Here is a 24,663-nt window from a genome sequence, read left to right as displayed (position 1 = left end):
AAAAAGCATCTAGCTAAAAGTCTGTATTCCATTAGTCTAGGCAGTGTGATGCAAGAATTTTAGGGGAAGAAAGCTTGTGCATGTCATGGAAGGCCAAGAGTCACACAATATCCCTGGCTGTATACATTTCAGTTTCTGGCCTTGAACAGCCATTTAGCGCTGTTTCATTCATGGAAGCACCTGCTTGCTTGTATCTGCCACATGACTTAGAGACTGTAGCGGAATAACTCTTGGTAGCTTGCGTGGGTAGACAGGATCATCCCATGCAAGTGCAGAGAAGTGAGCATTACTAAACCTTGGGGCTTGTATTATCATGATATATATTTAGAAAATGAGGAAGGAGATGTCTTCAATATGCTGCCCTGAAAGTGGAGATAAGCACTGCAAAAGCTCAAACACATCTAAGTAATTATTAGGTCTATCTTACAGCATAGTCAAAACTGCTGAAATCTCTCTCTTCAAAACTGCTGGAAGAAAATCCGATTTATATAGATTGCTACATCTGTTTGTTCGTTTAGTAAAGTTGTAAAGCATGGGCTGTTGATAAGAGAAGTTAAAGATACACAAGAAAGCTACTCTGATGAGGTGAAACTATTCCCGGAATTTTGGTGGGGTTTTTTGTATTTAAAACATCACTTCTTACTAGTCTCTTCAAAAGATGTTTAGGCCTATTATGGGATGGAAATTTATTGGCCATGTTGCCAAAAAGAACAGATGTGTTTAATAACTATTTGTTGGGTATTTGGAAGGGGGATATGTATCTATTACTTAAAATCTGACAAAATATCAAAAATTTGAAACAGTAACTATGGAGGATAAGTACTATTCCCTTCACAGACCTTGCTGGTTTGCTCCATGCCCTCAAAGGGGACACAGGTTTCTATTATTTTGGTGGCAATTCCTCATAATTTTGTAGAATTTGGCATAAGTGAAAAGGAATCTAATGTGCCTCTGCTTGAAAAGTTCAAGCGGAAAGACCCAGCTGTGACTGGAAATTGGTTATCTTGATTCCAGTCCTGGACAAAATATTGACTGCTCATGAGTGCTTTAGTGGAAAGAATAGAGCTCAAGAATAATTTGTCTGATAAACCTCTCATTGAAGTTTTCCATAGAGACTCATAGTTGAGTCAAGATGTTTCTAGTTGTGATAGAAGAGACTCCAGAGGTAATTTTTATGCTTTTCCAATATCTGGAAGAAAACAAACAGGAAAAAAAGCCTCAGTCTGCTGGTAGAATTTTTAGATAACATATACTGATGTGGTAAATAGCGATTAGAACATGCAGCACTTTATGGTCAAAAATGTGCATGTCCTTATAAAAGCAAGTACAAATCTAGATAAGAAATCTGAGCTGCAGTTGTAGAAATTTGTATCCTGAGGAATAGAACTCTGAAAAGGCTGAAGAGATCACTGTGGAAAAGTGATGCAATATGAGACAAACTCACTAAATATTTATATACATATAGTCATATAATACATGTTTTGTGTGTCAATTCATGTAACATTCATATCTCTGTGAACACATAAATGTAAGTGTATGGTATGGGGAGCATATGCAGACGTGTATAAATGCGTGCAGTACACAATATCACATGTCATATACATGCATGGGGATGCTTGCCCTGCCATATAATTACATATTTCCATGTTAGGAAATGTGTAAACAGAGCAACAGTGAACAGAAGTGATTTTGTCTGTGTGAGATTAGTGGGGAGGGTAGCTTGGAAGGTAAGTTGGCCCAGTGTGGACCATCATGGGGGAAAAAATCCCAAGTTACTGAAGAAAGTTTAATTAATAAGCGCTATAATAGTGCAATGTGTTTTAAATTATACATAAGTATATTCCACAAAGTCTCTTTGCTGCTGTGAATATCAGACCAAACTCAGGGAATAAGCACATATGATGTTCAATTAGGTTGAAGGCATTTTAAAGAGAGCTCCCTCTACTGCATTCTCTTTAGAGAAATAAAGACCTGATATGAACAAAACAAACAAAACTATCACACAGGTATAATTGACATGCTTTTTAAAAATGGAATAGCATTCCAGAACTAACCTACTGGACAGAATAATGGCAAAACTGCTTGCCTGTTGATATGCTCTAAAAATAATTCACTGTAATTTATTACTGAGCAGGACAGAATATAAATGTTTTTAATAAGCTTAGTGAATAACCTACCCTGTTCTTTGTTTAATCATGTTAGTGGTCATTTGAGCATTTAATTACATTTTTGAAGGTCTTAATGGGAATAGCAGTATTAGCTTATTACATTGAAATGAACCTGAAAAATACAAACCATTACCTTCTTCATGCAGCCTCATCTTTCCAATAGGATATTGGCTTTAACAATTATGTGTCTTCTAATTAATACTATTTTCAATAGGATTGAGTATATATATAAATATACATGTATATGAGAAGCTTAATGAATATCACCCCTATTAAGAGATTTTTCATAGGTCCTAAATGTATAAATTAGAAAGAAAAGCAACCTAAACACAAAGAGAGTGAATATAATACGTCTTTTTACTCTCATGTAGTAATATTCATTCATCTAGTTGCAAGTTACCAGGGGACAGTTTTATCCCTCTCATAACTCCATGAATTCAGGAATCTGCAGTTATGCCAGTGATAAACTTGGGCCTAGATTTTCTAAAGTTGTACAAACCTTCAAAGATCCTTGATCTCCAAAAGGCATTTAATTCACTTAACCAGCTTCTTGCCTGAGAGATACCAAACAATTTTTAAAAGATTTTGGATTCTAGTTTTAGTCTTCAAGTCCAAAATGGGAAGTCTCTCAAACTTCCGAGATATCTTGTGATTTCCAAGGAAACAGGTATGTGTTTGCATGCAGTATGCAAGGCTAATGGCAACTTGCTCTTGAAATAAAATCAATTCCCCTTAACAATCAAATAAGGCTTTTGCTCCCATTTAAATAGTTAATGGTTAGGCATGTCTGTTGAAATTTCAGTAGAACAGGAACTAAATTTAATTCAAAATTTCATTCTGACTTGAAACTGACATTTAGGATGTGCATTTTTTTTTTAGGTTTAGAAACATGAGAGAAATAATCTTCTCTCATTTGATTTATGCACTGAATTCTGTGCTTCTACTTAGGGCTCAAAAATAATATCAAAATAAGACAAATATTCTCACACTCTAAAGAGGCAGACTTTGGCTAAGATGGATACGTTGGGATATTTATCCAAGAACGCTTTTCTGTACCCTGTGAGTGTTGGCATTGCCATTGCCATGCTGTGCAACTCATACTCATCTGTGTGCTGGATTGGGTTTTGACTGTATTCTGTTTCAACTTACAGACTTTAAAATCTGTGTCATCAAGAAAAACACTGGGAAAGTTTGAGTTCATACACATGGCACTTTTGAATTCATCTGCTGTGCATTTTGGTCCAACTTGCCTAAGAAGCAAATGCACAACTCACACTCTCTAACTATAAAAAATGGCTTCTGGCCACAAGATACAGTAACAAAAGAGCTGAACATCTCTATGTAGTGCGATATATATTTTAAGAAGTTATTGATTATTTTTTAATATAAAATAGAATTTGAAATCAGAAAGCTGTAGTTGCACAGAAGCCACAATTGAAATACTGTAACTCTCACACAGAAACTGATTTCAGGCAGATTTACCCTTTTCATTACCATCCTTCATTCTCTTTGTATATGTATATTTGATTACAATGCAGACATCTTTCAAAATATCTGGGAGAAAATCTTGTGCAAACAAAAACTTTACAGTGACTTATTTTTGTGATAGCTGAACATGACCTTGCTTGGGAACCTTTGGGTCAGCTGTTGAGGTGCAAACTGGTGTTAAAGGAATTCCTGCAGAGAGTGGAGGAAAGAGTTGAAGCTGTAGTAGATGATTTTGAAAACAAACTGTAGTTATAATGGGGACAAACTTTTCATGAGAGGGAGCAGACAATACATGTCATAAGGTGGCTTCACTTTTCATCTTCAGACACATTCATTACTTACATTGTGAGCACAGGGTCACTCACAACACGTTATGTAATGCCTCTGGGACAATTCAATATTTCAGGTAAGGGAGAAATTTTCCAGTATTTTCCAGTTTTTCTCAGTTGGTTTTGGAGTTCATCCCCAAAAGAAATGGCAAAATAATTTTGTTGCAAAAGTATTAAAAAGTAAGGAAAACAAAAGTGAGCGTTGTCCACAAAAAGAACTTTTCATGAAAGAAAATTCATTGATTGTGTAAAGAGTCATGAAAATTAAGTTTTGCATGATTAAGAATGTCAAAGGAAAGGGAAGGACTTTGTGCTGTGCTGCTTATTTTCAGCTGCCTTTTTTGAAAAAATACCCCTTCCTGTTCTCAGTGCTGTGAAAACATAAGGATTTTATAGCTAATGGAAAATAAAACAATTTAAAGGGAATAGCAAACTGGAAAAATGTCAGTCCCTCCAGACCAGTAAACATTCCAGTATCTCTTTAAGGAACTTGTTAATACATTTGTGCCAAGTAATACTTTAGCTTTATATATAAATAGTAGTAGAAAAGCAGCTATAGTACTTTTAACTCTTCCATAATTTTACACAATGCAGTTTTTTCTTGAAGAAACACTTCCACTTTGCAGAAGGCTGATCCTCCCACTTTGACAATATCTGATTCATTCATACAATGTGCTTGAACACAAATATAACACAGTGTTCTGTCCTGTTGAAGTAATTTTCATTAACTCTAATTTTGTAGCTTCTGCTCCTACTGCAACCCAGCTAAATGTTTTCAAAGGTCACTGCCATGTCCACATCAAGCAAGTAATATACAGGAGTTTTGTTCTTTGAGTTAAGCACAGCATCAACGGGGGATTGTAAGTGGCTCAAGGGCTCATTTTCATACTTGCCACAATACAGAGGCAAGCAGTAGGTGTCTGAAGACACTCCTTGCAAGCTTTTACAAGAAAGTCACAGATTAACTTACTTTTCAAATAGGCTAAGGTTTCAAGTTCTTTCAAAATAAAACACACAGCCGAAAGTAACTGTCTAGGAAATGGAACCAGTCACTGGTGCTATACATTTGAAAGCAACAGAGCTATATATTAAAGTAATTATAAACCTCTGGCTTATCTTATGGTTTACTATATCATTTTATTTGTATATATTTTTGCTTATATAATTTCTATCTCATTTATCTACAGTCTTAGTTCTTCTGGATTTTGTTTCCTTATTCCGTAGGGATGTCTCATCCATTACTTACCCTATTGTGGTGGCTCAAACATACCCATGTGTAAAACAGGTGTGATAACAGTAAGAGCACCTGAACCATCTCAAAGTCCAGGCATGATTTCACCTGTTGTTCATATACCTGTGTGTTCCCCTGTGTAAAGAATCCCATCTTATGCTGAATACATTTCAGCATCCCCTGGCCAGCTGTGTGCTAGGCTCATTTTTAAGAGCTCTCCTGAGCAGCTTCTGTGTAACCCACAGCTGCAAGCTGCACACTCCATAGAGTTTCTGTTGGTGTTAAGGGAAGCCCATTTCTATCCTTTGAATGCAACTAAAACCAATGCAATTGTTCAGACAGGAGCTGTTCCCAGCAGGAGTTAAGGTTGGCATCCTAAGTTACACTGTCAGCTTACTTCTGACCAAGATGCACCCACAGCAGACCTTCCAAATTAAGTCAAGAAGTATGGATAGCTGACCTTAAAATTTTGAAATTTTGTATGTGGCCATTCAGGTTTGAAGCTAAATCCTGCCCAGAGCCCAACAAAAATGTGCTGCTGCTGTGCCCCAACCTAAGAAGTCTGCCCAGAAGCAGGACCAGGGCCTCTGAGGATTACCACATCTTCAGATACTTCCTTCTGGGCAGCTGCTTAGGTTGTCCTCAGGAGAGGTCAGTCCTGCCTGAAAGGGCTCTTCACCCCTTAGAGGGTTGTAGAAGAAAACAGCTGTAACCATTAAGTCTGAAATGCAAACCCTACTCTATCTTTGTTGTGGGACTCTACTTTCTTTTCCTTTCCAGCTATTTTTCATATCTGTGATTTCATATCTGTTACTTCTAAGCACCAAACCCTTTGCCTTTTTTTGGGAAATAGGAGGTCAGAATGGAAAAGATCAGAGCAGAGAAGTTGTGTGCATATATCTTTCAGAGATAATTTTCTTGCAAAGATAGCCAGGCCAGAAAGCAACCTTAAAGAGGACAAGGAAAGAGAGAAAACTGGACATTTTGGCTTTACAAGTAGAAAGCTATGTTTTAGTAAAAAATTATTGTAAAATAATCTGCTTTCTGTCAGGGATCAGCAGCACTGATTGGGCTGACTGCACAAGGACATTCCCTCCTCACAGGGTGCCTTCCCCTGGGCCTACACACCTGGCTGGTTCTGATGGAGACATTGACAACAGACACTGCTCTGGTACCAGGGTGATCCAAGGGAAGCTAAAGAGGTTGGGGCCAGAAGCAGGGCTGGAGAGGAGCTGTGCCCTGTGTGGAGCAGGGTTCCCTTCACAGGACAAACTACCTACAGGGATGGGGATGGAACTGGAGGCTGTCCCTGCTGCAACACCCCTGGCCCATGGACAGGTGGCCTCAAAGGGCTCAAATGGGATTCTGGACTGTGGGCAGGCTGGAAGGAGACCCAGAAACTTTGGGCATGGGTAGGCCAGAGCTATGGGTGTTATCAGGGCCATTGCATCTCTTCTAAGCAAACTTTATTTTAATTTCAATTGCTCGTAGTGGCACATTGAATGAGCAGTGAGTTTCAGACAGAATAAGAATAGTGGATGCACTACTGTGAATGTATTTGGGTTTGTAAATGAGAAGAGGAGCAAAATGGTATCAAGCTTCCAAGAGATGCTTGCCAGGGAGTAATAAAGGAAAAGAGTCTGTAGCAAACATGTGGCAATCATGGCTCAGGGACCCTTGCACACTCAGTGACTCTGGCTGTAGCAAAGCAATGAGTATGTGAGGAAGGACGGGGCAGCTGGATATGGCACAGCAAGAGGCAGGAAGGCAGATGACACTGTGGGATGCAAAATAAACAGCAAAACAGAAGTGCTCAGAAAAGCACTGCCAGAACAAGGAAACCAAACTTTCCAGAAGACATCTTGGAAGCAGTTGTCTGTGGCTAAGCACAAGCTGGACAGAGAATCCTTCCACCTCCTTCATCCCGCTTGCCTCCAGCTCTGTCTATTCCATCCCTGCTCTTTTCCTCCCCTGCTGTGGGGCTGTTGCCATCACAGTTATTGGTTTTACTTTCTCTTCTCTTTCCAGTTCTGCTTCTGGCATTCTGTATCCTGCATAATTCAATGAAAATGTTTGCAATAAAATCAGCAAAAAGACTGAGTTTCTACTAGTGTTGCATAGTGATGGCTATAGCAAGTGCTCTGGAAACACTGTCGAAAGAAATATAAATGCACTGGCAAAAGGCTGTAATTTTACCTGAGTACTATAACCAGCACAGCTTAACGTTACTGAAAAGCTGAACAATAGACAAGGCTACTGCAGGAAGCTGTGCCTACTTATGAGGCTGATACATGTTTGAATTGTTACACAAAAGTGTTGAGTAGAAGTATTGTCTAATATTGTGACGAGCAACAGAGGCGCTAGAAGGCAATAACATTTAATAACTAGCAAATTGTTTGAAAGTATTTATAAAAGCAAAATAAATTGCAAAACCGGGAATGCTTGCTGTTTCAAAGATTATATCTGGAAATACTTTTCCATGTGTTATTAAGTGAAGCAGGAAAATAATACACCTACATTTTTCAGAAGTTCTCATGAATAGTCTTAAATATCTTAACTATGTTTGTCTGCTATTTGGAAGGTGGTTGTTTGTTTTTTTTAATAGCATTTACCACCGACCTGTCTGAATGGAGATGAGACTTCCTCTGGCAAAAGAGCTCTGCTCTGAGAATAGCCTGCTCCCAAAGTGAAATAAACTCTACTGGCAGTAAAGATGTTTTTGTTCCTGAAAGTGTTTATGCTAAAGATTTTGCTGGCATTGCTTTGTCACAGGAGGATGTTAAGTAAAGGTGTTAAGTGGATGTGAATTAGTTTAAGTGCACAAAAACCTTGTTTAGATGCTCCTTTTGAGACTTAAAGTAGTGAAGAATTAAGACAGCTTTGTTTGTGAATGAGGACTGTGCCTCAGGGATTAATACATTTTTACTGCTGCATTTTTATTTTGCATGTTTAGTTAATTCAACTTAACTTTCCTAACCGTACTGGTGCAGGCAGACCTCAAGGGACAGAGAAACAAGGCACTGTAGAAACCTATTCAACTACATTGTCTAAGTGACGACAAAATGAAAGATGAGTTAATTGATTGCAGATTTTTATTTTTGGTAAATTGGAAGAAGCCTTGGTTTTGTGTACATAAGCATGTTGAGGAAAGTTAAATCAATTTAAACGAAAGAATGAATTCAGAACACATTAAATCACTTTGCCTGAAAAGTCCCCACTATGACCCTTTCATTTTTAATAGTAGGGTGTAGGGTGATCTGCTCTTGTGGCTACATGTATCTTGACGTTCATGGTTGTACCTTTCTGCATAAGTTCTAAATATGTGACACAAATATGTCATGCCAACATCAACAGAAATTTACTTCTGGCCCCTTAATAAGAGTAGTAAACACCAAAGTCTGTAAATGCCCAAACATGTATTTTTACTGTTTAATTTTTAAAACTTTATGTTCCTGAGAAGTTTGAGAGTATATTCATGGTCACAGAAATGTGTGAAGGTGTTTTGGTTTTTTGCTTTTTCCTTTTTAAACATTATTTATTGCTCAAGAAACTCTGGTAACTACTTTTTAACCTTGATATTTTGCTCTGGCTGTGCCGACAGAGTGGGCTAAGGGCCACCAAAATTGCCTCCAATGATCATGGTTAATGGGCAGAACATTTGCACTGTTTTGTGGCTTAAGATTGTGTGTATGGCTATTTGTTTGGTGTCATCACACTTGCTTACCATAGGCATCCAACCTGGGTATCTAAACTTCTTTTAACTCCATTCCTAGACAGAAAAGAGAAAAAATAAGCTTTCCCGAAGAGCAGTTCAGAGAATCTCTCTTTCTCTCTGTACTACACAATACCCAAGGTGATTACCTGTGTGAATAGCCTCCTCCCATTATACAGATTACCATTCTTCCAAAAAGTAAAGCAGAAAATTAGTCTTTAAAGCTCATAATCATTTTAACCACTAGGTCTGCTAATGACCATGTGCCTCATTCTTCACTGACAGCAAAAAGTGTGGTCTCCAATTGAAGTTATCACATCGCATTTGTTTAGGTAATGCGTGACCTTTGTCAATGTGTCTGGCATCAGCTCTCATCTTACAGGGAGGTTTATGCAAATAACTTAAAAATAACGATCTTTTAATTATACAGCAACTATTAGTTGTTCACTTAAATACTTGGTCTTCAAGCTAGAGAAATGTCTGAGACTCCTGCTAATGGGCTGCAGCTGAGCACAAACTGCTGTTTCCTCAGGCTTTCAACAGGAAGCAAGCAACACAGCGTGAGATTAGTGGCTTGATTAGCTGTTTGATGTATAATGCATAAGCGTGCCTCTGAGGATGTGGTCTTGTAGAGCATGGGACTGCTTTTTGAAAAGCACAACATATTTGTATTGAACCTGCTTAGCAGCTTCAAAGCCTTCCTGATAGAGATGGAGCCTGCTGCAAAAGCATTAGTTCTTTTACACAATCTACAATTCAATAATAGGTTCTTACCCATTATATGCTGAAGGCACTGTTTATATGGTAGAGCACTTAAAGAATTTGCAAGTGTTTTACATTTCTTTTAGTAAAGAAATTCAAGAACACCCATGGTTTTACACTGATTTCAATTATCAGAAGGCTATTTCATATCTCAGTAGTTTCAAAGGCAAGTTTCAGTGCTCATGTGTGGCTGATCTCCAGGTACTGCCTGACAGCATCTGGGTAGATTTTGCATTCTGATATGCCTCCTTTAAAACAGACAGTTTGAATTAAGAATACACATTGGCAGATGAAACATGACTGGTTTCTCTTCAGGTCTATCAATTTAGATTAAAGAACTACCAGTGCTGCTGAAGTTATTACAACAGTATTATCCAGAAGGAGGTTATCTACAAGATGGGGAATTGACCTGTTTTCTGCCTCTTCATATTGCAATTCTTCATATACATTTAAGAACTATAAAAATCGTTCTGTGGGCCACTTTTGCTACCTGTTGATAGAGGGAATACGAGGTTTACCTGCTTCTTTTAGTGGCAAAGAGATGTGGTAAGTGTCAATAATGCATTACTAGATCCTCTAATGGGAAGAAAGCCTTAGAGCAGCACCTGAGATGACTCTTTAAGAGCTTGCTGAAGAGTCCCCTAAAGGAAGCTGATCCTTTCCCCAGACACTGCCTGTGGTTCTGCTTGTTGTTTCCACCGCATGCGACAGATGGTGCTTAATGATGTCTATGTTCCTTATATGCAGCACACCCAGAAATTAACCTTGTCTAAATTGCTTATGACAGAAAATGTTAAATTATCACTCAGTTATGCCAGAAAATGTTAAAGTATTACTCAGTTATGCATACTTGCTTTCATTCCTTCTCCTTTAGTTATATTTTGGGCCTCTAAAAATACTGTTTGCGCTTTTGGTGGCTGGTAGCTTAGATTTTCCCATTTCCTTTTTGAGAGTTAGAGGATAATTATAACACATGTTCTTCTGTATTTAGGAGTGAACAGAAAGTCTGTTAAAACTCTATACAAAATTTACTACTATGCTATTTTTGGATATCTATTCTTAAAAGTTCTTGACTTAAGCTATTTAAAGAATTGTAACACTTCTCAGCATTTTACTTCAACTTTTACAGTGGTTATAAGCTGATGGAAATCTGGCCCTCGTTCCTCTTTTTCGTACCATTATTCCACCTCAGCATTACCATTCACAGATTCTCATCATCATTTTGGACACTGATATGAGCTTTTTGCTCAGTAACAAAAATAAAGTAACTAATGAAAAACTGAAAGCCAAATTATGTTTACTAAGCAGAAAGCCAGTGTAGTTACTTTGATGTTACACTGAGATCAGAATTTAGGTTCTTCCTGTCTTTCCGTCAGAAAATGCTGTTGCCATCATAGCTAGTATGGAGACAAATTAACTGAGTTTTTCATAGCACTGAGGTTTATCTTACAAGTTGAAATAAATAACCCACCCCTTCAAAACAAATTAAAAGTGTGATGCTGTGTATTTAGAAGCACATGTGCAGCTCTTACTCTGGTTTTTCTATTTTTAGCCTTGGGTCTTAGAATTGTGCTAGAAACATAGATTATCTATGACTCAAGAAGACAGAAGCAAACTAACCTTTTCCTCAGTTTTAGTGCAAAATAAAGGCTGGGAATGCAGCAAAATGTACCTAAAGTTGTTAGAGAAAACAAACAGAAAGGTTCTGCATAAAACATAGTGGGAACTTGCTGCAACTACAAGGAGTATATGAAAATTTTACGGGTGATGAATACATGTAAAGGGCACAGAAAATTATTATTGTAGGGAAGCTAATAGGGGCATTTAGGGCACAGAAAAGACTGAAGAAAGAGGTGATCCAAAGTGAGATTGACCAAAGCAGTAGCAAAATACAATTTAATATAGTATTGCTACAGGAATAAGAATAGAGTACCAAAATTAAATCAGAGCAGGGAAGAAGAGTTCACAAAACTCTTTTCTTGGCCAGAACCATGGAAAATGAAAGCACAAAGAATTTATTTTGCTTAAGTGCAGTTTGTGATCTTATGCCAGGATTGCATTGCTTTCAATGACAGAGCTGAGAAAAGTTGACGGTTGTGGCTTATGTGGTGAGATCTACCAGGCAGCACATTTTCCAAGCTGAAAAATGGCACAAACCCTGGACTGGTATCACAGGAAACACAGTGGGAGTAAAACAGCACTGGTAAATGCATTAACCACTATCAGTACTGCACCCATTTCCCCTTTCCACAGACATAAAGTCAGAATGATAAACTTCAAGAAAAGCAGTGTCAATGGAAACAAAGCTCAGTCAGGTTACATGTAGTAGCAATTGTAGTAGTAACAAGCAGTAACAGTTGATAGTAATAATAAATAACACTAGTAGTAGTCATAAAGGCAATATCTTCTTGATGCATGTGTGCATATTCATTGTGTTTTCATTTGATAAATTGATGGCAAAAAAGGCAAACATATTTACTGAGCTACCATCTTAATATTTTGTCACCATTAAATATATCCGCTGAAGAAGAAGCCCACAAAAACCAGGAGACCTTTTCAGAGGAAACACTCCACAGACCTTGTCGGGAGTTTTATGAGGAAAGGCTAATTGTCCTTTCCTTTCTTTATTTTGCAACACTAAAATGTAGTGATACCTGCCTTTCCTTCCAAAAGGCTAATGAACATGTCCTGATATTAATTTGAGTTTTAGTGATGGCAGCACCTTCCCCATCCCCTGTGACCTTTGTCCTTAGGACTGCTGCCCCTTTGGAGGATGTGATCCAGGCTGTGCTGACACAGCATGCCCAGTGGGACTGTGTGTGCTCTTACTGTGAGTGCTCACATTTTCTGGGTTCAAGGCAGACAGGACTCGCTCTTCTTTTGCAAGGGCTTTGCATAAATTAAGTCTAGGTATTTCCTATGGGGCAGGTTCCCAGCACTTATTCTGTTGTAGATTGTTCACATCTTTTGCTATTAAGCCAAACTTCTTGGATTTATTTATTTTTCCATAGAGTTGTGTGGTTACATTTGGATTGCCCATGTGACTGGTGAACCCATAGTCCAGTTTTGTGTATTCCTTCCAGTCCAGCTCCTTTACATTTCCCATGCCAGTGGCCTGGCACTGTAACCCTTTCTGAAGGGAAGGAATGAAAGAAGTGAAGCAGTCTGGCAATGCAAAATCAAAGGATGGGTATTTGAAGTCATATGTCATTGTTGGCATAATCTCTGTATATACCAGGCATGTCATTTAACCTTTTTTTTTCATTTTTGTTTCCTCTCCTTTAAAAACTTGTGTCTAATATCATCCAGGAATTAATACTCAGTAAGAATATTTGGAAACTGAAAATTCTCATAAATGGTTTGTATTTGTTGAGTAGTGACTGAAGCCAATAAAAACCCAACAGAAATATTTCATTTCCAGCACAGCCATTCCCTGTTGGATCTATTTCTACTAATGCAGATTTTGGCATGGGGTTTTTCTTGTAGCTGCAATGCATGAGGAAACCATAACCTGTTGTATGCTTGAGTCTTTGGTCAAACCAAACATAATGGAAAGAAAGACTGCCATTTCTTACAAGAAATATTTAGCTCCATGTATTTTCTTTCAAGATTTTTTAACTGTTCAAGCATGGAGATTGGATTACATCTCTGGCATTTTTGTTGATGGCTCCTATGTTTAAAATTATTGTTTAAGCATGCATGACCTTAAGCATCTTCTCTTGACTTTGGCAGTATATAGCCTGTATTTCCCATTCTTGACCATAGTAAGCTATAAAATTATAGGTAAAATACCGGGGGGGAAAAGTACACTAAGCTGAAGTTTACATAGCATTTTGAAAAATTTTAGTAAGATTGCGTTAGAAGAAGGTTAATGCAACTACCAGCACTGTAATTACAGATTTCTAGGAGGTTGGGGAAAACAATTAATTCCTTCCAAATGGTGGCTTGGAGCCTTAGACTTCATATGAACTACCTAGTCCTGCTAATATTGGTTCAAAGAATAATATCTCAGAAGGCTCCTCTTTTCTTAAGAATGTCTCACTACAGAAGCATATTTCCTTTCTCCTTAACCTTCTCCATGTACTGGAAGCTCTCAGAGGACTTCTCACTTATTATAACACCCATTTACTAGGCTTCAAGAGCCCTGTGGGACAGACTTTTGTTTTCATTTGTCTTTTAGATGGATTCATGCTAGCAGCTGTTCTTGTTTCAGGCTTAAAATGGTGCTGAAAGTAGATTCAGCAGCCATAGCCCAGTCTGTGCAAGTCTCTGGGCAATGCACCCAACCTTCTGCCCCTCACGTGGATGGGTGGGAACACACTGCCCCTCCCTCCATCATGCCTTGACAGGTGTGGACAGTCCAGTGTCAGACTTAGCCGGGTTTGTCTCTAAGATATTTTTATTTTGAATTCAGTCTTTCATGTATCATTAACTCCAGCACCTAAGGCCAGCATTGGCAGGGTACCTGAAATGCCACAAGCCCCAGATTGACTGGGAGGCATGGCTCACCCCATGCCATCCACCCCCTGACTGTGGCACCACACGAGGACTGAGTGCTGCCAGAGACCCGACCTTGAGAGGTCCAGAGGCCCCAGATCCAGGTCCTCCACTTCAGCCTCAGCTGAGCCACCGGGGCCCTTCACTCCTTTCATTCTCATCCTTCAGTGACCTCCCTCCAGCCCCTTGGCGCAGAGCAGAACTGGCTGAGTTTCTCTTGAAGGATCAGGGAGAATCTGTAAGGACATGTGGGAAATAGCAATGCCAGAATCACGAGAGAAGCTTATTACAGAGTTAAAAGGGGTTTAGACCTTCTGATAACACTGCACCTGCCTGCAGCTATGAATCTATGCATCTGAGGGTGGAATCCCAAATCTCCTATAAATGCCTGGAACCAATGAAGCCCTTTACAAACTTCCACAGCATAAACAGGGATGGAGAGTGAAGCCAGTTTCTGAGATAAAAGAGAGCTCTTATGGGATTAAAACTTCTGCAAAGTGTTTTCAGTATACTCACCTCCTGGACTGCCATTGTCATATAGCATTCACTGATACCATAGCACACCTGCAATGAGTTTCATCCCGTCTCTGCACTACAGTTATAGTACACCCATCATGCATGGTAGGGTAAGACAGATACCAAAGCACACCCATAAATCAGGTCATTAATCAATCTATTCCATGGCCAGAGACACCAGACAGTGAGAGCAGGGGAACTGAATCTTCCTCTTTGACACTCATGTGCTGTTTGTGGTGGGGAAAGACCTGTTTTGTTCTCCTGCATCAGCCTTTGGATGGGCGTGAGTGTCAGAGACCCTCTGGCTACTTCTTGGTTTGACATTTGTTTCCTTTGCGTTGCTTGTGTTCTGCCATCATGACTCCATGCCTATTCCAAATACAGAGTGAAAAAAGGAGGAAGCATGGACATACACACTGGTGAAGTCTTATGGGATGTTTTTAAGCTGTAAATTTTTTGAGCCTATTAACAAGGGAATTATTACAAAGTGTTTAGTTCAAGAACTTGATATGAATGATCCAACTACTGTGTTTCTAAAACTGATGATAATGATGGTATCACTGAAAGAGTGCAAAATGCAAGTGACTGTGGGTCTCAGCAGGAGATAGAAAGGTGACCTTGGCAACAAAAACATTGCTGAATCCATACCAGAGCAAAAGGCACAGAACTGAACTCTTCCATGCACCAATAGCTGCCCTGATGCATGGGCTCACACTGGCCATCAGGCACAGGTAGAAGGGAATGCCTGTGGACAATAAGCACTGGCCACATCCCAGAAATATTATGAGACCTCCTGCAGAAATCTAATAATGCTTTCAAGTAAGAGATAAAGTGCTGATCATTGATTTAATTTCAGTTTTCATTTAGGAGGGCCCTTAAGCCCATCCTTGCATCCTCCTGTCACATAATGTGAAGCTAAAATACTGTGGTAGAGTTCACGCCTTGTGGAAAACTTCCTCAGAACATTCCTCTTGGAATCAGCATGCACTCTACAGTCCAGCTTGTCTATTTTCATCTCCTGACATCTTTGTGTCTTTGGATTTGCTTTTTCTGTTCTGTCAGCAAGTCCTGAAGGAAGCAAGCTTCATCCTCAGCAGACATAGTCATAATTTACCATTCTCAGAATCTTAGGTTAAGGGATTTAAGTGAAAGATACTTAATTTAAAAGGTGAAAGTAATAAACAGCTGAACTAGTTTTTGTAGACATAGACCACATATCACCAGCTTTGAAGAATCAGTTGAAAAAAAGGGGAGCTAGATAGGCAACCAAATCTAAAACACCTGACTTGTACCTGTCTACATATGCACAAGTTCTTTAATCTCCAAAAAGCAATTTTTGGTTACCTTAGAATTATTTTTAGCTTTTACAGAAGAAGATTAAATCCTGTTTACTTTTGAATAATATAAGTATAGGCTTCTCCTTTGCTGGAAAATAACTCTGGCTTGTAAATATTGGCTTATTTTATTATATTGAGAAAATTGTCAGCTTACAAAGGTCTAAACCATAGTAAGGAATGCCATTGGCTGACTAATTTAAAATTGTAATTGTCATGTTGAAATCTTCATTAATCATCACCTGATAGAGATAACACATTTACACTATGCAATATTGTGATGAGTTTGTTGGAACACTTTCTGAGTGGATCTCAGCTCTGCTACTGATCTTACCTATACAAGTAAGATCAATACATACAGGGTCATGAAGATGGATGTGAGAACTCTTGTCAGATAAATTTTCTTCCTTAATTAAACTGGTTTCCACAAGCTTCTTTGTAATTTTTGAGAAAATATTTGAGCTAATAAATAAATGCTTTTCTTTCAAGGTGTTTAGACACCACATTTAAAAGTTGCACCACACCGATCAAAGGAATCTAAACCAAACAAATTTTAAAAATTCCTGAGCCCTGGGACTCATTGCACATTAGTGAGAACTTTATAGCTGCTTCAGAATGCTGTGAACTTCTACTAGTTTTACTGGAGAAATGCTAAATATCTGAAAAAGCAAGCCTTCTTGCAGTTGTAATGTGTCAGAAATCTCTGGCTGGAATCCTGCTGAGATCGTCATGTACTTTTGCTGTGACAAATGAGTTTATGAACATTTCTAGGAAATCTGTTCTTATTCACCTCTTGCTTTTACAAAATAATTTGGATTATATTTGTCCTTAGAGATGCTTGAGCTTTTCTATTTCTAATTTGCTTGCCTTCTTCTAAACATTTTTTATACAGTGTAGGATTTTAAGAACTCAACCTGTCTAATTTTACATGTTTTTGAATGCTGGTTTGTTTGGGGGTTGTTGGGTTGGTTCGGTTTGTTTTTTTTTTTTTTAAAGAACTGCAGTTGAACTCAGCATTTGCATTTTGTTTAGAAAAGACCATGCAAAGGAGAGCAGCAAAGGGAAAAAAAGCACACAATTTTGTTGAAGACACTGAATGAACACAGCAGAGAACTGAATGGACATCAAGCTCATGTCCTATCCTTCCCTACATTCAGAATCAGATGTTTCCTCTAGCTTTTCACTGTGAGGTTATCAAGGCAAATGCTCACCAATCTACAGCACATGAGGCAAGAGTCCTGCAAGACAGAGACCCACATTCCTTCTTTTCTGACTCTCCCCTTGCCCCTCCTCTTCCAGCCTAGAGTTTGCCCTCCTGACCTCAGAAACAGTGTTGCACTCACAATTTTTTTTTTAAATCTGTTTATTTTTTGGCCTTCATGTTTCAGAGGAAGTACTTATTAAATTGTCTATGAAATGGAGTGGTTGAGAAAATTTGATCTCATAATATTTACATGAAGTAGCATTGCAATAATAACACTAGCTGGTGTTAAGAGAAATGGAACTTTTTAGTCAGGTACAGAAGGAAAAGTTTTATGACAGATGAAGGAAAAATTCTGTAATAACAATCAGGCAGTCTGGAAACTTCTGTCACTAACCAAGTGTGATATATTGAGGACAGTAGTTTTTTAAGTTCTGCTTTTTAACAAGGCTTTGTTATCTGTATTTACATATTTGTGAAAATAAACAAAGAATTAAAATATATGAAGAAGAAAAAAAACAGTGATGTTTCAGAGATGTTTCATTGTCAATGATATAATGCAGTTAACTGCTGCAATGAAAACCCCTAGGCAACATAAAAGCTAATGGTGCCAAACTGCTGTTAAAATTAGATCTGGTAGATATTGCTTCACACACAACTGACTTGACCTTATGTGTGTTTCATGTACATTGTGTTACAATATATATTAATGTTTTGAAATTGCTTTGGAGATAATTAACATTAGAGGACGTCTCAAAACCTCAGGTTTAGAGAAAAAAATCAGAAAAATTGTTTATTTTATATCTAAAATTATCAACTGCATAAGTATGCAAATATTGCAAAGGAACAGATTATAAATCATTCTTTCAAAGTTATTTTAAAATAGTATTATATTTCTTTGTCAAAATCCAGGATTTATATTGACAGGGATGGTGACATTTCTATCATAGAAAAACATTATTTGTAGCTGTTGCATTATCATTTTCAGTTGGGCTATGGAGTGAGCAATTCCACATTCTTTCATGCGTGTGCATTGAGTAATCTTGGCTTGGTTTACTTCAGACATGGGCATGTTCATCTTTCTATGGCTGTATTTTTCCAAAGGCGGAAACAAACTATGCATTTTTCTGATATAGAGATGATGAGAGGGCGAACACTGCTTTCCAGGAGGTGTTTGCCCTCCTCCCTGGAGCTGTGCTGCACCTGGCCCTGTAGTGCCACCACACTGAACCTCACGCAGCACGAGAAGCTTCTCTGGATATTTACTGTCATCATCAGTGCACAAACATCACCCAACAGCTCAAATTCACACTAAACCAGTGGGACAGCAAAGAAGGTTTCACATTTTACAGGGTTTCACAGAGGGTTTAATCCTGGAAGATGTGAAGAGCTGGTTCCAAGCAGATTCTGAGTGTAGCTTGGTCAGTTCCTAATCAAATTACTTGAAAGATGAAGCCATTCTTTTTCTTCTGTTTTAGGTTATAAACCAAACTATACTGCTTGAAATGACATTATAGCTCAAATAAAAGCTGGGGAAGGTAACTGTACTGGGTAAATGTTACTCCAAGCAGCAGAGACATAAAGTCAGTCCTCACAGTTTCTCAACAAGCGTCCAACATTTGCTGCTGTAGCCCCTGTAGTGAAACAGCTTTGCCATGCACTAATTTTTGCATTACACTTGAGGACTTAGCCTTTGGATGGACATTTTCCTTTCTTGAAATCTGTGCAAGAACCTAATATATAAAGATTATATATATATATTTGTATGTCTTGTTTCCTTGGCATTGCCAGGTTTTGTCTGCAAGCAGGGAGAGAGAAATATTTCTGCAATAATTCTAATAATATTTTTTTAAATTGTTTATTTTGTTGAAAAAGTTGGATGAAAATCACTGTGCTTTTGATTAGTTTACTGTGGGAAGAAAACAGAGTCCTCTGGGGTTTTTTTCCTTAATTCTCTGAGCCTAAATCTGTTTTTTCTCTGAGGGTAAAAATCAGTGGATCTAATTCTATTGCTATATTCACAAAAGTGATACTAATATTGGGCCTAGGGGTGAGTTTATCACAAGGAATTAGGTTTTGTGGTGTTTTTCTCGGTTGTCTGAACATTCTGATTAAACTTTTAATGGTGCACTTCCCTGTATCACCTTAGTGAGAAAAAAAATTAGTACAGTATAAGTTGCTTTTGCAATATATATCTATGCTATATATATATATATATATATATATATATATATATGCAATAAATATATATCTTTTGCAATAAATATCTATGATCCATCAGAAGCAACTTAGGGAATGCATTTTTACCTTTCAATGTCATATGTACTTTAGACAGTATAAATTTCAGAGGGACCTTTCAAATGGTGACATTGTCAGAAGGGTGAGATTCAGCTCAGGTCTTGAATATTTTATTAGGATACATGTAATTGCCTGAAGGCACACTAGGCACTGTGTTCTGTTGCCTAAAATGAGGACATCTCCTGACATTTGGAATATCCTAAAGATTCTTAAACATCTATGTGGCATTGATAGCTCTGACTCATGATCTCTAGGAGTCTTTCAGTCTTCCAGTGCAGTAGCAGGAGGCTGAAAATACAAAAGGTGTGATACTAGCAACAGAATTGCATCTCCATGGGTAAGCTCATCATGCAGACTTGATCATACGTATTCAGTTATCCAGAAGATCAATTTGGTTCACCTGAAAGTCTACTTCAAGGGTGGAATCTATCTAAAATAAGCAATCTAGCACCATTTGAGAAATCCTGGGGTACCCAGTCCTTAAGCTTGGCACTAGCATGTAGGTTGTCCACCCCAATTATGAGCTGTGACCTTGTCTCTGTCTAACAATTTGGCATACATTTATAGTACCTGAGGCACCAATGATTTATTTACCATGCATTTATTGCCATTCAAGCATGATCTCTGGAGCATGCCTCTATCTTCTGATCTCAGCTGTATAATTCAAGATCTTGATGGTTTATTTATAAATTATCTGTCTGACATGTGCTTTGCTGACATTACACAGAATATCTCTAAACTGAAATCTAAATAGATAAGAAAAATCCTGCCCCAAGGTATATCTTACATTGAGTCACGTTTGATCTACCTGCCAAAAAATCCTTTGATTTAAGAAAATGGCCAGGAGGAATATTTTAAGTCTATATCTAATTTGAGACATCGTGCTTAGTAATAATAGCAATAGTCAGACATACAATTGCAGTAAAGATGTCTGCTTATGAATGATTCAAAGTTTTTACAGTGGATAGAGAGACCCTTTAATGCTTTTACATTGGCACAGTGTTTAAGATAACAGGTGGAAGAAGCTAAGCAGATTTATCAAAGATAAATGTCTCAACAGATACTAAATACAAAGATACTGTGCCTGGCACTGGAATGTTCTGTGCTGCACGAGAGTCTAAGGGAGTATTCCGTATGCTCCCCTGATTCTCATACCCTCATCTGTGTTGCTCTGGCTGAAAGCTTTCAGACAGAAAGAGAAGATGGACTTTGGCTAGGACATGCCATTGCTCTTATGAAAAACTGTTAATTTCCTAATTCCTAACTTAAAATCTAAAACTTATTAAACATACTTCATCCTAAAAATACCTGCTCAGAGCACCATAACTAGCTAACCAAGCTGCAGACGTCTTTATGGGGGCTGCCTAAAGGTGAACCCTCCACTTCATGTTTCAAACATGTAAGAGTAAAACACAGTTAATATATGACTTAAAAATAATTGAATTGCACTACAGTTTATTGGTGGCAATAAAGAGCAAAATGAAGATGAAGATTACCTGAACAATTGGTGGTTCCTATGTTTTTATACACACAGAACACGATACCTATTGATTAGAGTATTTTCTTTCTGTAGCAAAAATATATTCTTTGGCAAAAGTATTACACTTTATTGTAAAGAGCATATCTGTAAGTCTTCAAATTATTATTTGCATCAGTAATATAATAACCATATATGAGATATCAGGAATTTTTGATATTGCTAAGTAAACCACTCAAGAGGGTTCTCTCAGTCTTCTGTGAAGGAAATAACTGAAACTCACCAAGGAGTCAAGGAGTCTCCTTCTGTAGGATACATATTTCCTTTCTTTTCTGGAAAAGCTTTATACTTGGTTGTGCTGAATAAATATGTAAAAAATTCTTATTTGCTTTAGATTTGGAATTATGGAGAATGTGAAAATAGTTTTTAATTGTCATTTAGCTGTCTTGCTCTCAATACGGGGGAGAATCCTAATATGTCCAGGGCTGGAATGGATTTCTTCCCTGGAGGACTAAGGCTTTTTGAATGAGTTGAGGGAGGAACAGTTTCTGCTAGAACAGAAACAGGTAAATGAATAATGTTTAGTTGAACCCAGCCAGATCATGGATTATGTCAGTGACCTTTGCATAGCCAAAAGCTGCTCAGCCTGGGCCACTTCCAGCCTTGGAGACAAGAAAAGCAGCTGCTGGCTTTTAAATAAGAGAACAGGATAATTATTGATGTTAAGCAGCCTGTGATTTAAAGGTTTGCAGGATCAGATTTTATACATAGGCACCAGAAGACCATCTACCTACCCAATTTTAAGTAGGGTCATTTGCAGGCAAGGGGAAGGAAATACGGTGACTCTCTTTTGAATGCCAAACAAGGAATAAGTATGTTGTCTTCAAAATTGCTACGTTATATGTGCATAAAATGTTGGGCAGTAAATGGGGTTTGATGCTGATTATGTCATAACATTCAATGTGTTTTTGAAAATACGAAAATTGGGCGTTAATCCATGCAGAAGATGAAATGAAGAAGGCTTCTTGAATAAGAGAAAGTTCATCCTTCCTGTAGATAATCCCAACATGCTTTTTTCTCCCACTTTAGTAGAGAAGAGTATTCTAAATATATGTCTGAAATCTTTATTTCACTCCATAAAAGCTAGCTTAGAAGGAAGGAGGTGATTTGCATATAAATTTGCAAGTTTTGTGTGGGACTGAGATTTTCCTGGAAAGTTGGGTGGGCAACTGAAAGATGCTGTGTCAGTAGCACACACTTGTTTGTGGATGCTGGAAGGAGAGCTTTCACTGGAAGTGGTATTTGTTAGAGTATCTATCTGCAGTGCTGCTTAGATATTTGCTACGCTGCCTGGAAGAGAGAGCAATACACTGAGAATAATTTTTCAAGGTCAGTAATTGCCAGATACTACATATTTTCCTCATCTTTTTAAGGTAGGATTTTGGATGCTTTTTTTTAAAAAGAAGCAGGTGTGTGTTACAGTAGTTGAACTCCCATCTCATCACATTCATTAGGTTTTCTAGATATGTTTTTTCCAGATATTTTCTCGCACACCACCCCCAAACCTTTGTTTTAAATCTCATGTGTCCCCTGGATGGGTGGGAGAGAGTATTTCTGACTGGCAGCTATTCTGTTGACCTGCCTCTAAGATAACAAGTGGACCACAAAATGGGTTCTCATGAAACATACCATCTTTTCAGAGGCTTAGCTCAAAGGATGGCTTGGATGCTTGGCTCCTCCTGTGCAGTAAAATTGTGTCTGACATCTGTTTAATACAACGACGTGGAGCTTAGAAGTGAAGGGCAAGCCTGAGGATTCCAGCTGATGGAAACCTGCTGCCAATGTGTGTGTGTGCTCATGTAGTTTATTAATCTTGTCTGTTGTTATTACCTTTTTATCTGGATCCTGTTAACTTAAGATTTGTATGTAACTCATGGAAAAGATATGTTTTTGTTTTCTTTGTTCGCATGAGAAGTCTGTTGGCGTAAGTCTTCAAAGGCATTAAGTCAGTAGCATCATGGAAATTTGGCTATGTTTTGAGCACTTGAGCTGCTATAAAAATTAGACTAGGTTATTTTAACAGGCTATTGTTCCATAATCTATCTCATCTTTCTTTCTACGTTTTTTTCTTTTTTCTTTTTATAACTTTCAAGTCATTTAAAGCTACTTAGCTTTTATTCCAAAGTTCAGTAAATGCTGTTACTTAGTCTGTAAAACATGATAATTTCAACATTATATATCCACTAGGTAAGTCAGCAGAACATAGAAACACAATCCAAACAGTGGAGACCTTCATATATGAAAGAGTACCACTCTGTAACAGAAAAATTCTCAAAAAGCTTTTTTTTTGTTAGAGCGAAATGAAATAATTAAATATGTTTATGCAACAGAGAACAAAAACAGTAAAGAAAATTGATTTGACCCTCTATTTCTTTTGTTGCTCTGATTCAGTTACCCTTGATTGTTTATTTCCTGTTGCATGATCTTTTGCTGTCGACCCTTGGCAAGTGTTCTATTGCCACTTACTCTTTGCATTTCCTCTCTTGACCCTCCTAACAGGAATGGGCAGTTACATGTCCTAACGCAAAGCTATGACCAGCACCCATTCACGCTCCCAAAACGTTCTTCACTGCAGAATCCCACTATATTCATGCTGAATATCCTTACAATATTTCCTCTGCAAGACTTCCATTCTCATCTTGCTATCATTTTGGGGACAAAGCCTTGCCTTTATCTCTTATTATCAAAAATACTCTTTGCTTGTGCAATGTGGAAAATAATTTTACTACCATTTGCAATACTTGAAGATAATTTCAATTGTTTTGGGGTTTGTTTCTGTTACACCATACTATGTAAGAAACACCTTAGTACTCATTTACTGAATTCCATTTTGTATGTCCTTAACTAAGCCTCTGTTATATTTTGTGTCATTATTCCCATTATTATACAACATAAAATGCTACCTTTAGTTTCTTTCCGTTTTGTCTTCAAGGCTGTCTTAACAAGAGCACGACTAAAGATTTGTTGACTTCAAAGTGCAGAATGAAGGTTGAGTTGGTTTTTTTGTTCACAGCCCATACAGGGACTCTGTATATGTGGTGCTATTCCCTGCACTCCATCTCCTGCTGAGTAACATCAAGTGTCTCTTCACTAGGAACTCCTCTCAGAGTGACACTCAGGTCTGGGAAACGAAGCCAATGGGCTCTCACCCACACTGTTAATAACTTGGAGAGAAGCCTGGAAGATAGAAAATTAACTGGAGAAAACACGGATTCGATCTCCTGAAATAATCTGGAGTTGTAATTAGCTCTTAATCTCATATCTAAGCCTGTGATACTCCATCCAAGACTGTGCTTTCTACATACTGAATGCTTTCCAGACACACTTAAGGAACTACAACTTGCCACCTAAATATTATAGTCTAAAGTCTCTTTTCTCTGATTTAATACTGGAAAATGCATTTTTTAGCAATGGGAAGATATTTTAAGCTGCACAGTTCATTTCAATCACTCTTCTTAAGGGTGATTCTTCTAAGCAGTCAGTTGGTTTTAAACATTATCAGCAATGTATCACTAATTTTGTTTCAAAGTACTGTATTATACAAGTGAATATTCTTATTAAACTGTAGTCAGACCATATTGTCATTCATA

At 37.9% G+C, this 24,663-nt stretch overlaps 1 protein-coding gene across 5 annotated transcripts in view; it reads left to right on the top strand.

Annotated features, from left to right (window-relative positions):
* Nucleotides 1–24,663, top strand: part of KCNQ5 (potassium voltage-gated channel subfamily Q member 5) — a 281,577-nt gene that overhangs the window by 150,543 nt on the left and 106,371 nt on the right. The window contains exon 1 of one of the 5 annotated variants that reach the window (XM_041410574.1): nt 10,134–10,236. The exons of the other annotated variants lie outside the window; for them this stretch is intronic. Coding sequence (XP_041266508.1) covers nt 10,232–10,236 — 5 coding nt within the window. The 5' untranslated portion in view covers nt 10,134–10,231. Of the gene's footprint in view, nt 1–10,133; nt 10,237–24,663 lie in introns of those variants that run through there. 5 annotated transcript variants of the gene reach the window in all.

Source organism: Onychostruthus taczanowskii, unplaced genomic scaffold (assembly GCF_017590055.1).
Source record: "Onychostruthus taczanowskii isolate IOZ18803 unplaced genomic scaffold, ASM1759005v1 scaffold33, whole genome shotgun sequence".
Lineage (NCBI taxonomy): Eukaryota > Metazoa > Chordata > Aves > Passeriformes > Passeridae > Onychostruthus > Onychostruthus taczanowskii.
This window is presented reverse-complemented; position numbering and strand designations above follow the sequence as displayed.